The 17,396-nt window shown below is 39.1% G+C and overlaps 1 protein-coding gene across 1 annotated transcript in view; it reads right to left on the minus strand.

The window, feature by feature from the left end:
• Window positions 1-4,773: 4,773 nt before the first annotated feature.
• gnai2a (guanine nucleotide binding protein (G protein), alpha inhibiting activity polypeptide 2a) overlaps window positions 4,774-17,396 on the minus strand; it is a 72,881-nt gene continuing 60,258 nt past the window's right edge. The window contains exons 5-9 of the mRNA XM_052101634.1: window positions 10,536-10,664; window positions 9,339-9,468; window positions 8,894-9,047; window positions 6,016-6,233; window positions 4,774-5,572 (exon numbers count right to left, since the gene is read on the minus strand). Of these exons, the coding sequence (XP_051957594.1) occupies window positions 6,043-6,233; window positions 8,894-9,047; window positions 9,339-9,468; window positions 10,536-10,664 (604 nt within the window). The 3' untranslated portion in view covers window positions 4,774-5,572; window positions 6,016-6,042. The remainder of the gene's footprint in view (window positions 5,573-6,015; window positions 6,234-8,893; window positions 9,048-9,338; window positions 9,469-10,535; window positions 10,665-17,396) is intronic.

The following is a 17,396-nucleotide window of genomic DNA, read 5'->3' on the forward strand; positions in this document are numbered from 1 at the left end:
CTGAAGATTCTGGGGCTTGCTACTGATGAGGTGTCACTAATATTCCCCCTTAAAGAAATACTTTCTGGGGGGTAGTCTGAATGGGGGTCCTGGGATCATTTTGGGATTTTCCCTTGAAAAAGCCTGCTTGCGACTTATCACTAGGGCCATCTGGGGCTGTATATCGCTAAGGCCATCTGGGGGGGTGTTAGATTAGGAAAATATAGGGTTTAGTTTGGAATGAGGAAAAGTTGTGCACAAGAAATTCCCTAAAAATTTCTCTTAATTTTTCGTGGGATCATTATCCTTGAAAGATTAAAAACCTAGTTGCCGAAAGTCTCAAGGCCATCTGGGGGGTACAAATAGGCATAGAACTGGAACTTGTTTGGAACAAAAAGCAGAATAAAGGATGTTCTTGAATCAAGATTTTCTTAAAAAAAAACCTTAGTGGCCGAAAGTCTCAAGGCCATTTGGGGGGCACGAATAGGCCTAGGGAGGGGATTTCCCCCTTTTTTTGTAATTTAGGCAAAGGTCGATCGGTCCACCAGAAACATGCGCGGGCCAGTGCTTTTCTTCGAGTCCCCTAAGTAAACTGTAGCAGTCTGGGGAGACTGTTATGGGGGGGCCATTGTCCCTAACCCTAACAAGATAAGGGCCAAAACAACACCCAACCTAACCCTAACCACATGAACCCTGGGCTACTAATACCACCAAAAGAACCCTAAACCTAACCGCAGGAACCCAGCAGTGCAAGGACCTGATGAGAAAAGCACTAATAGAATAACCCTAGAGGAAAGTGAACTGCTCTTAAACCCTAGCTAAGATGTGTGTGTTTGCTGTTCCAGGTATGATCTGGGTCTGGTGTGTGGTTTTCGGGAGAGAGATGGCCTGTGCACAACCATGTCTGGGGCCCGTTGGGCCTGAGACTTGGAGTTTTTTGCCCCTAATCTAGCCAGTGCCTCGCTCTCTTGATGTATCCACCGACCTGGCCTCAATTGGAGGCAGCAACCAACATCATATTAAATAGATTAATACAACACAGAAGTTAAAAAGTTAAAAATATATTAATATTATACAATATTTTTAGAACATTCATACTTTAACCATTCTATAGAAACAAAGATATGTTCATACTCTCATATTAGGTATTGTATGGTGATATAACTTTATATTGATAAGGGTACAATATAAAGGTTTAAAACTTTCTCTTGGGTTGATTCAAATATATGGAGCATGATTGGAACAATTCTCTCTTCAATATAAACCTTTTTTTTTTATTATATCAAAGCAACAATTATATAATTATATAACGCCAAATAGGGCCCATTGACTCAATCACAAAAGCAATTATTGGTGTTATGTGATTTTATAAGGGTCTATTAATTTGATCATGAAACAATTATGGAACTATATAACACAAAATAGGATCTATGGATTTAATTATAACAACAAGCATATAATGATATTACACTAAATAGGATCTATAGATTTAATCACAACAACAATTATATAATTGTTTAACACCAATAACAGTTTATTGATTCGCGAATCGCGAGAGATATAATACCCCCGCGAAAATGTGGGCGTAGTAAAGTTAATGGCGATGTTGAATACATTAACACTAAATATGCACGAGAGTCTTCACATCGCGGTAGACAATACACTAAAAGCCAACGTGATTTCTCCCTTCATGGTAGAGACTACACAAAGACATTCAGCTCTAGACGGGATCGTTCTAGACATTATGACACAGAGTTTGATATCATCAACAATCCAGACTTTTTCCAAGCAGGTGATTTTCCCCATCGTGGTAGAAATTTCACCAAAAATAATAAAAAAAGAACAAATAACTACATGGATCTGAACAACAGGTCTAATTATCATGATTTAGCATCCACGAACTATGAAAACATCACCGGTTGTGACAAACCAATCTCTTCTCTGAGATTTAAAACCACAGATTTTGACCCACCCCTTAAACTCGTTAGGGGCTATAACCGACCTAATAGACATACAATGAACAGGTGTTTTCCGCCACTCAGAAAAGAGAGTAGGGGAAGAAACAGACTGTGGTTCAGAGATGCGGAAAACACAAACTATACTCCAGCATCATCTGAATTCAGAACCACAATCAAATTGACCTATAAGCTAATTCGCTTGGTGCACCACTTAAGTAAAGTGACAACAAATATTAAAGACAACCAACCAGTGACCTTTAAAAGAGTTACAGAGGTCCTGAAGAATGTGGTCAGACCAGTCGCCCTCACCCAAAGACTAAAGTCCTCCTGGAGGGTAACGCCAAGAACTGGTCTTACACTACCCAGCTGATACTGGAACAGCATTATGAGTCACTAATTGAAGAGACGATTAGTGACCTCAGGAGGCACATGCACCAAGACGATTGGGTTTGGGCTTTTGAGATTGCAGAAAAATGGGCTTATCGCAACTTCGGACACAGAATAAGCCAAGAGACGATCGAATAAGCCGAGGCTCTTATTGCAGCAGAATTGCCTGTCGACAACACATGTGAAATCAATGAAGAGACCTCAGAACAATCTCAGACAGCTAAATGCCCACCCAAACCAGATGCTTTGACCTGAACAGCTACAAATCAGGGTCAACACCAAACCACACAGTCAGTGGTGAAGCCAAAAAATGGTGTTCAACATATCGAGGTCCAAACTTCCCCTCCTCTCTTGAATATACCACGTCATTCTTCCCCATATATGTTTGGGGATAGGTCATACGATGAGGACTTCCCTCCTCTGCTGTCAGGACATGCACCCTTTCCCCAAAAAGCGGGGGGTGCGGTACCCCTGGAGCAGAGGACAGAAGGACGACGTAGATTATGGGGGGTAAAAAACTTTTAAAAGAACCCTCTCTCCTCTCCCCGTCAACCATGGCTTCGGAGAGAGGACAGAGGGGTGGTTCCCCCGTTGTTCCCATAATACATTCACGTGTCCCGAACTTTCCACCCAACAAGGGTGTTGAATCGGCAGCCGAAGGTCATGTGATTTTCCCTTGAACAATTGAGGCTCAAAATGAACCTGCCAATTTGCCCCTGGTATCGTCAAATGACTCGTTGGGCGACCTCAACCTTTCAGCCTATTCGGTTTCCACAATCCAGCCAGCCAATCAGCCAAATTCAAGTGGCGACGAGATGATTACCCTGGATGAGGAAAAGGGTCAGGAGGTATGCAGGGAAACGTGCACCCTGACTAGACCTAGAGATGCGACTCCGATAGGTACGCCCAACAGCCCAATTTCAGGTAGACCAAAGAGACACATTAATACGACTAGAAAAACTACTGATTCGAGCCTCACACTAAAGAAAAAAATTATAATCATGGGTGACTCCAATGTAGCTAGAATCACAACGTTTCAGATTCCTGATTTACAAATAGACATCTACCCGGGCGCTAAATTACAACATGCGGGCAATTTACTCAGAGGAGCCACTGTTGCCACCAAGGTGGAGAAAGTCATTCTCTCCTTTGGTCTCAACAACAGACAACAACGCATACGAATGACCTCGATTAAAGAAGTGCAGAGCATACAAAACGGCTAGGGACACACTACCAGACGCTGAAATCTTTATCCCGTTGATTAATTTCTCGAACACTTCCACTCGATGAGCGACTGTTACTTGAAAACCTCAATGATCACATTAGCAAGAACATGTGGTTTATTCCGTTATTGTCACAATCTAAGTTCCACGTGGAAGGTGATGGCATCCACTGGAAATCCGAAATGGCCAAAGCTATCTTGGAGCACTGGGCAGTTCATTTTAACTTATGAATCTTCATATCCACACTTTAGGAAAACATGAGATGATCATTAATTTATCTAAAAAAATTGAATACCCATTATCCCAAAGGCCTTAACGAGGCATAGTGACTCTGTTTTATGGTTTGTATGTTCAGGGAGAATGGATAACTGTTTCTTCTTGACCTTTCATGCTGTGGCTTTCTCATCTTACAGATATTTCCCCTTTCGGAGTCGGGTTTACTCCAAACAAGATAAGGGCCAAAACAACACCCAACCTAACCCTAACCACACGAACCCTGGGCTACTTAAACCCCCACAAGAACCCTATACTCTAACCCTAACCATAGGAACCCTAATTATATAAACCCTAATTGGACTAAACCTAAAAGGAAGTTAAGTGTTGTTTATTCTTGACCTTCCATGCTGTGGCTTTCACATTCTACAGATATTTCCCCTTTCGGAGTCAGGTTTACCCCAAACAAGATAAGGGCCAAAACAACACCCAACCTAACCCTAACCACATGAACCCTGGGCTACTAATACCCCCAAAAGAACCCTAAACCTAACCGCAGGAACCCGGCAGTGCAAGGACCTGATGAGAAAAGCACTAATAGAATAACCCTAGAGGAAAGTGAACTGCTCTTAAACCCTAGCTAAGATGTGTTTGTTTGCTGTTCCAGGTATGATCTGGGTCTGGTGTGTGGTTTTCGGGAGAGAGATGGCCCGTGCACAACCATGTCTGGGGCCCGTTGGGCCTGAGACTTGGAGTTTTTTGCCCCTAACCTAACCCTAACCCTAACCTAACCCTAACTGTCTCTAGATGGCAGTATCAAATTCAGCATGCAAACTAGAGAATACACACTAATGTAGTTCTGATTCTGAACCATTTCCCCCATTGCTTTCTTAGTAGAGGTTTGATGGAAAACCTCAAGATGTGTCTGTGTGAGAGACGTTCAGATGAATGGAATTACACAGCTTCTATCACCCGCTTCCAAACAAGAATTACACACACACAGTGTCATGTAGTCAATGAACTTTTATTTAAATTAAATCATTATATAGGACTTTCAAAAGCATTTTAATCTTTACCAAAAAACAAACAAACAAAAAACGACCCTTTTTCTCAACTAGATTTTCATTATTAATCACTGTATATTCTTACAAGGTGAGATAAATCTGGAGCAGAAATGTTTGTGTACAGCAGGATAACTGGGAGAAATAAAGTCCATGTAAACAGAAGTCAAAGCACAAACAATGCTAGAAAGACCAGGAACGTGAAGAAATAGGTTGTTAGATACTGTTACATACATATTTTAAATATCAATTGCCGTTCTTTCTCTATTAATGGTAATTTTAGAAAGGAATGTTATGTTGATGTGAACTGATTACTTGTACTGGTATATTTACTATCGTCTATCATGCAGAACAATGTCATGTAAACATAAAAAAGCGCTTTCCTTTTTCAATCATATATCCAAAACCTGCTTTTTATTTTAATTAAGCATTATGCAATTAAAAATGTCAAATTTGCACATCAGATTCCCTACAGTAAAATGAAAGTACATTTAAAAAAAAAAAAGACAAACTAAACAAAAAAGACAAATGGAAATGCCAACAGTTGTTGATTTGTGGTCATTGCCCATGAAGTTAATAATAAGATATTGAATGTCGAACAGACTGCTGGGACAGTGTCATGTCAGGGACAAAAAGGCTTTAGTTGAAATTGTGTCGGCTCCTCTCAGCCATCAGTCGTCTTGTGAAAGCAGGAATCGTGCAGATGTTTTCCACACATACTTCCTCTGGTCATCAAAACTGTTCAAGTAATCTGAAGAGAGAAAAGAGAGTTTGCGTTTTGCAACAGATTATATAATTGATCATTTTATCAGAGTAATATTTCTCTGACTGGTTTTTAATCAGTGAATCTCAGTTTTGGGAAACATTAAATTTGAAGATACATTTACACAAAATTAAATAGAATTTAAATAAAACAGAGAAATATTTAAAGGCTTTGTTCTTCATCACTATGAATCGATACAACATGTACTCCAGAGACAAAATCAGTAGAGAGTTTTTTGGAATTAACAAACTATTTCAATAAAATGAATCAGGATTTTCAAACGCTGCTGTACATAAAAGAGCACGCCGTTTTGGTCCGTTTGTTTATAAATGTGCTTGTGCCATAAATGATGTGTCACTAATGTAGAAACAGTTTGTAGCGTCACAGTAACCCAACAGTCTCAAACGCTGCTTCTGTGTATTTCTACATACCTCGAATCATCTTCCTGCTTTTGTCTTCTAGAAGAGCCCACAGTCCTTCAAGTTGTTTTTAATGATGACGTCAGTGACGGCGTCAAAAACAAACTGGACGTTCTTGGTGTCGGTGGCACAGGTGAAGTGAGGGTAAATCTCCTTGGTTTCTTTTTTCTTGTTCAGGTCCTCAAACTTGGAGCGGATGTACTCTGCGGCCTCATCATAATTGTTGACACCTTGTTTAAAGTGAAAATAAAAGGAACAATGAGAAAACAGCAGGGGACAAGAGAGACAGAAAATGAGTGAGAGACATGAAGCCAGAAAAAAATATAAACGGGTTAAAAAAGGAGATAAAAAAAGTGACACTTTGCTTAATAATAATTGTCCCTCTGAGCTATAACATGCTTTTTATATCTTCCAACTGATTAATATCAGTGAAACCATCCGTCCCAGTTCCATCGATGTCCCTGATGGTACACACCACAATTCAAATACTAAACCCTATTTTGAGAGAGAGAGAGAGAGAGAGAGAGAGAGAGAGAGAGAGAGAGAGAGAGAGAGAGAGAGAGAGAGTGAGAGTAGAGAGTGAGAGAGAGTGAGTGAGTGAGAGAGAGAGTGAGAGAGTGAGAGAGAGAGTGTGTCAGTCGAGTGTGTGTGTATGGGCGCATCACTGTTTGGTCGACTCCTCTCTCTTTTTGTGTCAGGATTTGATGTATTTTGTATCTTTGTTCACCAAGTAAATATTGAGCTTGTTCACCAAGTAAATATTGAGCTTGTGCATCATTCTATCGCCAGTGTTTTTGTGTTGTTTCATTCCAATAAGTTCGGTAGTTTTCTTTTTGTGTGTTCATCATTTGGTTGGGCCGGATTGTGTGGATGAGGGTGTCCGTGTCCTGAGGCTGATTATTGTTAGTCTGTTTGTGGAGCCTCAGGACCAGCCGAATGAGGGGACTCTTCTCAGTGTTCACTTCATGGTTTTTAAGGGCTTTAAAATGATAAGTGTTGGGGTCACTCAGTTTTACATGTTTCCAAAATGTAATGGCTCTTTTCTCAATGTGGATTAATAGAGGGTATTGGCCTAATTCTGCCCTGCATGAATTATTAGGTGTGTTTTCTCTACCCTAATAATGCTTTTACAGAACTTTGTATGCAGGGCTTCAATCTGATTTTTGTCCCATTTGTCAAATTGGTGATTTAGGAGAGGCCTCCAAAACTTTGCTGCCATATAGTGCAACAGGTTCAATAACTGACTGGAATATTTTGAGCCAGATTCTAATTGGGGTTTCAAATTGGATAGATGATTTAATGGCATAGAAAGCCCCTCTTGCTTTCGCTTTCAGTTCATTCATGGCCAAGTTTCCCTTTGCCCTGAAGTTCACCCCAAGGTAAGTGTAGTTTGTGGCATGATCAATGTTGTTCATACCAAAGGTGAAACTGTATTTCTTTCCCTGACATCTGGGTCTCTCACATTCTCTCTCTTTATCTCTCTCATTTTTATTTTTTATTGATTCATCTATTAAACAAAGAAAAGAAAAATGTATACAAAAATAATCAATATTTAACACTCACTATTTCTCCACCCAATCCCCAACCCAAGCACGACCCCCAACAACACCGCAGTGGTCACACTAACCCCAACAAAAAAACAAAACAAATAAAACACACCTCCCCTACACCTCTCTCTCCACTGTTCCTCCCTGAGAGCCCTCCAAAAAAGACAGATATTTGCCCCATTTCTCCCCAAACAGGTCTAGACTCCCCAGTCTTCTAGATACCCCCTCCTCAAAAGCCACCACTCTTGCCATCTCTAAACACCACTCCTGAAATGGGGGCACTCCAGCTGACTTCCAAAACCCTTTAAAATGATCTGTCTGGCGATCATAATACTAGTTAGGACCCACATTTATATTTGTTTATTCTCCAAATGAATGACTGCCCCATCTCCTAAAATGCAGAGTCTGGGGCAAAATGAAATTTGAGAGGCCAAAACCTTGCATATAAAACATGCCTATAAAACCAAGCCTATACAATCTAGAGGGGGTCCAATAGAATCTATGTATATTCTTAAATTGTATAAGGTGCACCCTTGAATCTCTAGATAAAGACTTGATGTTTTTAGAATACTAGCCCACACTCCCTCCTCCAAAACCAGAACAGCCTGTTCAATACGAAACCAGGGAGGGACTCTCTCAGGTGGAAGCGACCAATGAGCCAAATCTCTGAGACTAAACACATAATAAAAACTAAATCTTGGGTAGGTCTAGCCCACCTTTGTCAATTAAACGGCCATCTTTAATGTAACTGGTGAGTATTGATAAGTGATAATTCGGCTGAACATTCTGTATTAACTTACATTCATGCTGTTTCAAACCTGTATGACTTGACTTTTTCAGAGGAACACAAAAGCAGATTTTGGGGAGAATGTTAGTTTCAGTCACTATTCAATTTCATTGTTAGTTTCAGTCACCATTCACTGTCACTGCATCTTTTTTAATTCATTCTCCCCAAAATCTGCTTTTGTGTTTCACAGAAAAGAGAAATTCATACAGGGTGAGGGGTAGTAATGAAAACATTAATTTAATTTTGAATGAACTACCTGTTAAAGTTATCTGCTAAGAACAACAATATAAATGTAAGACAGCACATGATTGAATCACGTCTTGCTGGGAAACAAGTGACTGAAGAGAAGGGTCATAATGTAGGCTACATACTTTAAATATCATCTGAATAAAATTATGTAAACTAGATGCAAAATTTTGAAAAGTATGGTACCCAAAAAGGGTCCATTTTGATTTAATGTTTGTTTAATGCACGGATCAGAGTACTCGAAAGCTCTCCTGGAGCACTTGTGCACTTGATTTAGATGGTTATTGGGTTGTTGACTGGTGTATTGCACCTGTGTATTCAGGGAAGCAGATGGTGAGCGGGCTGTGTGTGATCTTCTGCTCAAACAGATCTTTCTTGTTGAGGAACAGGATGATGGAGGTCTCGGTGAACCACTTGTTGTTGCAGATGCTGTCGAAGAGCTTCATGCTCTCATGCATTCGGTTCTGGTGTGGAACAGAGAGAATACTCAGTATTCAACATAGACATCTTTAAGGGTAAGCAGTAGCACAATAAAAGAGCCTGTAAAAACTGAAGGATCAAAGAGGGGTTTGGGTTAGGGTTAAAAAAAATTCTACCACTGTTTTTGGTGCAAGGAAACCTGACAAACATTGTAAGTGGACTCCAGGGAATGAAAATGAAATGCTGCAAGTGAAGAAACTGGCCCTTTTAGTTCTTAATATTGTGATGAGTTGTGCTTTATGGACCGATCCAGGAGAAAAGTTGAATGATCTCACCATCTCTTCATCTTCAGCCAGCACCAGGTCATACGCACTCATGGCCACACAGAAGATAATGGCCGTCACGCCTTCGAAACAGTGGATCCACTTCTTTCTCTCTGAACGCTGACCGCCGACATCAAACATCCTAAAAACAGAGAGCAGACGCTCTTAATGATCTGCAGTACTAACACAACTGAAGAAAAACACATATCACCGAGCAAAATGCCCTTAACAACCTAAAACAGAAGAGAGAACATTAGATCAGCCACACAGACAAGATGACTCCAATAACTGATACTGAAAACAAAATATTTCTCCAAGCTGTGATGGGCAGGAAAACAGTCCATTCATAAAAGTTATAAATAATAAAAAAATGAAAATACTTATTGGCTAACTCTTTCAGGCCTTTTGCGCTAATGAGCATTTAAAGTTGATGTGTCGCTTTCAGTTCCGAGATACACGAGAATCAGTGATGTGTGACGTGTGTTTACATGGCATAACTGATACGAGAACTGGTCCCTTCCTCTCCTTCAGACCAGTGGACATCCACGAGTATCGCTAGCATTTGTTGACATTTGAGTTTGGCCCTTGTTTCTATGGTAATGGAGGAGTTGAGAGGTGGATGGATGAGAGAGGGAGGGAAGAGTTGGGACTTCCTGTTTGTGGCACACCTGCCCCTATAACAGCAAGAATCTGGAAAAGACATCGTCAGCATTTCTAGGAAGATTCTGTAATCTCCATCTTGGCACTGTTTTATGTGGCATCATCTGTTTAACGCAGTACATAAAATCATTTACCAGACACAGTAGAGAGTAATGGACCGTCTCTGACAGCTGGCTCGTGTTTGATCTTTCGAAAGGTTGGGCTGATATTTCCTCTGTCGATTAAAACTGACTTATTCAAAGAGAATCAGTTAAATCCCATAAACTCACCAAACCAAAAGCCCCAACAGCCTTAGGAACATTAATCCCAAACCTCAATGCAGAACACATGGATGTGCAAAATTAATTATTTAAGGGTCAAACAGGATGACGCTAGCAAACAGAAACTTTGGGCAGATGAGTGAGATGTGAGATGTGAATGTGTGTGAACACAAGTGTTAGCGCCACTTCTGAGCGCTCGACTACAAAGTGTGAATAAAAATCTCAGTTGAAATCACAGCAAAACTAAAGATATGCACTGAAAATTCTGCAGCATGGAGAGGTTTCTCACTTGAAGTGCAGGTCTTTAAAGGTAAAATGTGTCTCTACGATGCCGGTGGTCTTCACTCTGGTCCTCAACACGTCTTGTTGGGTTGGGATGTATTCTGATTTGCCTATCCGCTCCATATCCTTCAGATAACTGCAAACACACACAACATGGTACAAAGCATTTATAAATAATGACAGTTCTGGGGGGGTTTTATCTAAAAACATGGTACGCTGTATTAAAACATTCACACGGTATTTGATTTAGTGCAAGGGAAAACAAAAGCATGTTTCTCCCACAGTAATACAAGGGTAACATGATTTTAATGGTGAAGTGTGTAATTTTCCATGTGAAAACAATTCTATCCCAGTATAATGTACAGAGTCACATTAAACAGTGTAACCCTAACCTAACGCTTGTTTGAGTGGCCCAACATGTAAAGTTCTGTCTAAACTAATACCGTAAGTTTGGGACGGAACTACCGGTCTGTTTATCCCTTTACACCCTGCTGGAATTTTAAAGATTTCATGCTTAAATGGCATACATAAAAGTAAGAGCTTATCACACAAAAAAAAAACATTTGCAAAGGTGAAATGCATGGTATAAATTTTTATAAAACCATTAAAAATCTGAAGAAAATATATTTTGATCTCACTCAGAGAGACTCATGATACAATTCTGACAAAACGCACAGATCATGAGTGCTAAAAATACACTTCAGTTATTATTCATATTTGACGTCATATATCTTAGACGGCAAGTATGGATGGTCATAAAATGAACTTTGGTGTTGTTCTCCAACATGTCATCCAATTTCCAAAATACCAGAAGAATAAAATAAAATATTTTTATAGTACAAAGCAATCCAAAGATAAAGCATGTGGAACCATGGTTCCCAAGGTGGACTTTTATTTATCAAAGTGTCCTAAAACATCTCCAAGCAGGTTTTAGTGAACACTTGAACTGAATAAATAAAAATAAGAATGCAAAATAGCAAAAGAATTATATAAAATACTTAAAATTATAATCAACAAAGCCCATAAAGTTAAAATTCAGATCACTTTGGCTTTTATTCAATTGCTTCATAAATGTGAGTTGAGCGCCCTCTTGTGTGGGGGTTAGGGTTAGTCTATGTATGTGAAATCTGAGTACATCAGGTGGGACACGGGGCATTCCAAATAACATCAAATCAATGCAAGCTGATGGAGAAAATGATTGTGCGTGCAGTTGAAGTCAGAAGTTTGACAACAAAGTCAAGATTTCACACCTGACCTAAGACAGGGAATGTTTTCTACGATTAAATGTCAGGAATTGTGAAAAACTGAGTTTAAATGTATTTGGCTAATGTGGATGTAAACTTCTGACATCAACTGTAGATTATAATTCTTTCTAGAGTGTAGAGGTTTAATGAATTATCATCAGTGTGGTTTCAGGAAGGGAAGTTCAACAACAGATGTACTTACAAAATTCAGTAATGAAATTGAAAAGGATATGGCTAATAAGGAAACAGTGGCTGGAGTATTCTTCAACATTGAAAAGGCATATGATACAGTGTGTAGAGAGGGCTTACTTTTTAAATTACATCATATCGATGTGGGTGGAAGACTGTATAATTGGATCCTAGAGTTCTTACCAGGCAGATCTTTTAAAGTAAAAGTAGTTTCATCCCTGTCATCATCATATGATATGGGCTGTGGTGTACTGCATGGGAGCATTATCAGCCCGATGCTATTTAATATAATGATAAATGATATATTTGATAATGTCGGGCCTGGAAGAGGGGCTGCATTATATGCTGATGATGAGATGTGTGGAAAAGAGGAAGAAATGTAGCATATGTTGATGCTACTCTTCAAAAAGCAGTGTTGACTGTAGAAAAATTGTCATTTAAATGGGGTTTTAAAATGTCAATAAATAAGTCCTGTAGTATGCTTTTTTCAAAGAAAACTAACCCTATGTTCGAAGATATAATGTTCTCCATGTATGGGAGCATATTCAATAGAGTGTGTTCAAATACCTGGGTTTGTGGTTTGACAGTAGATGTACCTGGAAAATGCACATTAGTTCCATAGAAACCAAGAGTAAAAAGTCATAAATCTGATGAGGGCCATTACAGGGTGCAGTTGGGGAACAGATAAGTTCTGCTGAAAATATACAAACTTATGCTAAGACCTATACTTGATAATGGATGTTCTGTTTTTAATGGAGCTGTGAAAACCAATCTCTGTAGGCTAGATAGAGTACAGCATGAGGCCATTATGATATGCAATGGAGCCATTCCAACTACACCAGTGAGTGCTCTATTGGTGGAATCAGGGGAGTTACCATTAGATTTACGTTGGGAAAAATGGTCATTACATACTGGACAAGACTAAAAGGTAGCAAGACTAACCATATAGCAACACATGTACTTGAAGGCTGCTGGGAATACCAAAATGCCCAAAGTAAAGGCTTTGGATGGACAATTAACAATGAGGCAAAATAATATAATATATCAAATATGAACATTGTGCCCACTTTTGTCAGGAAGTTGTTCCTCCCTGGCTTTTCCCAGCAACATACATACATAGATATAAGTCTTGCTGAAAAGAAAGATATGTGTGAGGTTAATGTAGGTGACTACATTTGAAGTCAGAAGTTTCATACACTTAGGTTAAATTCATTAAAACTATTTTTTTTTTTACCACTCCACAGATTTCATATTAGCAAACTATAGTTTAAATGTATATGGCTAAGGTGCATGTAAACTTCTGACTTCAACTGTATGTATAAAATTATATTGATAGTCAGTACTATTCCTTTCTTCAGATTTATACAGACGGATCAAGGGATGTACTGGTATTAGAGTATTTATACCAGAATTCCAGTATTGAATAACTAAAAGGTTATCAAATAAGCTATCAATTTATTCAGTTGAATTAGTGGCCCTATTGGTGAGTCTTCAATGTGTGGAGGATGTGAGGATGTTCAGAATCTTTGTCAGCCCTTAATAGCTAGGATTGTTTTAACCCTATCAGAGAGGATCTTATATTAGACATATTAATGGTGTTGCTGTCATTACACAGGATGGGAATCAATGTGAGGTTTTGTTGGATTCCAGCACATGCAGGGGTAAATGGGAATGAGAAGGCAGTTCAGCTTGCAAAAGGCCCTTAAAAGAAGTAATGAGTATATACAGGTTCCATTAGGTCAAATAATTCATGACCACTGAAATAAATAATGAATTTGAAAGGAGACTGAATTCTTGTGCTACTGGAAGACAGTTATATGGTATACATCAACTGGTTAGAGGGGAGTCTGGAAGCTTGGGTAGAAACAGAAGTGATGATTTTATGGAGACTAGGTTTCAGACATACTGATTCAAACGTATCCTCACTATACAATAAGTGCCTAACCCTATATATATATATATATATATATATATATATATATATATATATATATATATATATATACACACACATACTGTATATACTGTATACACTGATCAGCCACAACATCAAAACATTGTGTAGGTCCCCCTCGTGCCACCACAACCGTGCCAACCCCCATCTCAGAACAGCATTCAGAGATGATATTCTTCAGCACAATTGTACAGAGTTGTTATCTGAGATACTGTAGACTTTACCAGTTCAAACCAATCTGACCTAGGGTTGCAACGGTATGAGATTTTCATGGTATGATAACCGTCTCAGAAAATCAGGACAGATTTTACATTGGACATCAAGTGTCGACCTGCTATAGATTAAACATGACCTGTATTTAATGTATCCTGGGTCGCATTTCCTTTTATGTTGTATAGTTTTATTCATGGTTTTCCAGTACAAGGACATGCAGCAAGTGACATTATTTTTGTTGTTGATGTCAAAATCTACAGGAAGTTTCTCCCCCCCCTTTTAAAAATTGAAGAGCATATTTACTTATATGAGCCCATTATTATCCTGTTCGTTACCTAATATTAAATATTTATACACATATTACACAGAAGGAAAGATTCCTCATTACCATGGTTAGGTCAGTGTGCTAGTCTTAAATAATAGTAATAATAAATTAATGGATTTATAAAAAATAAATACTAGCTGAAACACATATTAAAACTTTAACTATAGATGCCACTGTTGATATAAAATGAGGTCTAATAGATTCTCCCTTTAGATTATTTCATATGAAACTAAAACACTGGCAAAATATTACAGTTACTTTTACTCATGTAAAATCCTGTAACAAATTTGTTAAGGTGATGGTGTGTAATTTTGTATTTTTGTTTTTTTTTTGGTGCATAGCACAGTGTTGCCCAGTTGTTGAACGCGCGCACCGGAGAGAAGAGCAGATCATTCACAGCTCGATACACTCGTGTGAAAGTGCAGATGAGAAGTTTTAGCTGTTTGCGAGATTATCATTAAATCTGCATCGGCAGGTAAATACTCGATCACTTGGGCGGCCGCCGAAATATCTTCAATGGGAGAAGTTACCATGGCATTGTTATTTCCCTGCTGTCCGCGACCCAGTCCGAATAGACTAGTTGAGAAACACTGCTTTAACACACACACACACACACACACACACACACACACACACCCATGTCAGACCCCCTCGCTTCTCTCTGACATCTGCTGCATATGTGTGTGTGCCGCAAGTTGATGAGTCTGACAGACAGTCAAGAAGGAAAGGAGATGCGCGCGCGCATGTGAGAATCTCCATCCGGTTGCATTTTTTCCTCAATACCGTAGATAAGCAAATGTACATGGTATGATAACCGTCGATTTTCAAACCGTGGTATACCGTGAAACTGGTATACCGCTGCAAACCTAGTCTGTCCATTCTCTGTTGACCTCTCTCATTAACAAGTGTTTCATACACAGAACTGACTTTCACTGGATGTGTTTTTCATTTGAGTAAATTCTAGAGAATGTTGTGTGTGAAAATCCCAGAAATACTCAAACCAGCCAATCTAAGATATTTCTTTCTGCAGTTTGGGTGCCGTCTCCTGTAAAACTCATTTGATATAGTAGAAGATATCCCATCGGGACGGCAATATGGTTCTTTCTTTGTTTTTGTTGAGTAAGTATCGTTGACAGCTATTAAACTCAACCCGTTATTCACAACCTCAAATTAGTGAAAGTGAGCCTCCCTCCTTCATTTCTAAAGGTCAGTTGTAAATTTGTTATAAATCCATCTTTCCGAAACAGCAAAAATAAAAGCAGCTTGGTAAGCAACCACACAGCAACATCCTGGAAAGCATCCAGAACACCTTAACATTGTGGCGTGACTATTACACGAGCAAACACCACTCACATGTTATTCAGAAAACTGTTCATCAGTGTGCTGCTAGAGATCCGTTTGGCAAAGTCTTTTTGTCTATTGGTCTGTTCTAAAACTGGAGGCAGCATTTTAAGACAGGTGCACTTCTGATGAAGTTAATGCTGCCTCCAGACATATCTCGTTTTGGTCAAATTATAAGCTATCAATCCCAGAAAGCACTGTGATGGAAAAATAAATTCAAGACGGTGGACAAAGCGAGAATAATCTTATTTATTCACAACTGAAAAGTATGGATAAAAATGGTTTAATATGATAGAAAATGGACTATTGTGTTATAAATATGTACGCTCATTAGACTATCACATCTTTCATCTCGCTTCACCTGTACTGAAATCAATAGCAAGTGTTTGGTCTCTTAGTGAAACAATTTGTTCTGTTATTTTCTACTAATTAAGACCTTTCAAAAGATATATGACACATGGCTGTGTGAGCTTTTGATCTTTTTATTGGTTCTAAATATGTTTGCTGCAATCACAAATTCGCGAATGATGAAGATGGTACGGTTCTAATTTATAAATATATTTTAAAGCAGTATTTGAGAATTGGTCAGAACAGTTATGTTCATTGTAAAGATAATAGTCTAAGCTTTAAAACAACACCTAATATGTGCAGATCAAGCAAGTGTTTGTTGAGTAATACCACAATATATATTTGATTTCGCTATCCGCGCCCCTCTCGGCACTCTACTGGGCCGCTCCGAGTGTAAGAGGTTCAAACAATGAACATAATTTTTGCAATTGCATTTGGTTTTAATAGACGTGTAGAATGTATCTTTAAAACAAAAATGTATCTCTGTGATCTTCTTCAAACTGATGTATTTTTCTGTGATTCTTTTTTTTTTTTTTTAAATGTTCAGACTGCATGCTACTTTCAGTAAAGACTGAACATTCAGTATCAGACTGTGACAGGGTTCAATGGAAAGGAGGATGTGGGAACCGGACGATGCATCAAATTAATGAGACATTAAAATATAAAGACAAAACATAAACAAACGCATACAGGGCAACTGCCTATAGCTCTCTCCCGAACTGCCGCATCTCGTTGCACCTATCCCTCCCCTTGGCTGACTAGCCAGATTGGGGACCAGGCCTGCGTAGTCATGGCCCGGCCTGCCCTCCTCCTTGTCACACTCCTGCCTCCTTGATGAACACCTGGCATGATGTAACACCCCCAATGCGGAGCGACAGTGAAAGAGAGGGAAAAATTACTCGCCGGTTCCCACACACTCTATTGCCTGGTCCTCGATCACATAATCTGCTCGGACAAGAACTCCTGCCAACACCAGAACAAATCTCCTGTTCAATGCCTAACAAATCCACAATAACTCAATCACACTGTTTTCCTGGGTTTTAAAACTGAATTACAAAAGAATAAAGCACCACAATAAGTTCCCACAAGTTGCTTTTTTTCCTCTCTCAATTGTTTTAGTTTTATCAGTTCTGAGAGCGGCCTCAATATTTGCAGGATCCCTGTGAACGGCACAAAACAATCAAGCATGGCTCAAATTCAAATGAAAAGTGCTGATAATCCCTCTTCACACAGAATGGTTTAGGGCTGATTTTG

This window comes from Xyrauchen texanus, chromosome 32, assembly GCF_025860055.1.
Source record: "Xyrauchen texanus isolate HMW12.3.18 chromosome 32, RBS_HiC_50CHRs, whole genome shotgun sequence".
Lineage (NCBI taxonomy): Eukaryota > Metazoa > Chordata > Actinopteri > Cypriniformes > Catostomidae > Xyrauchen > Xyrauchen texanus.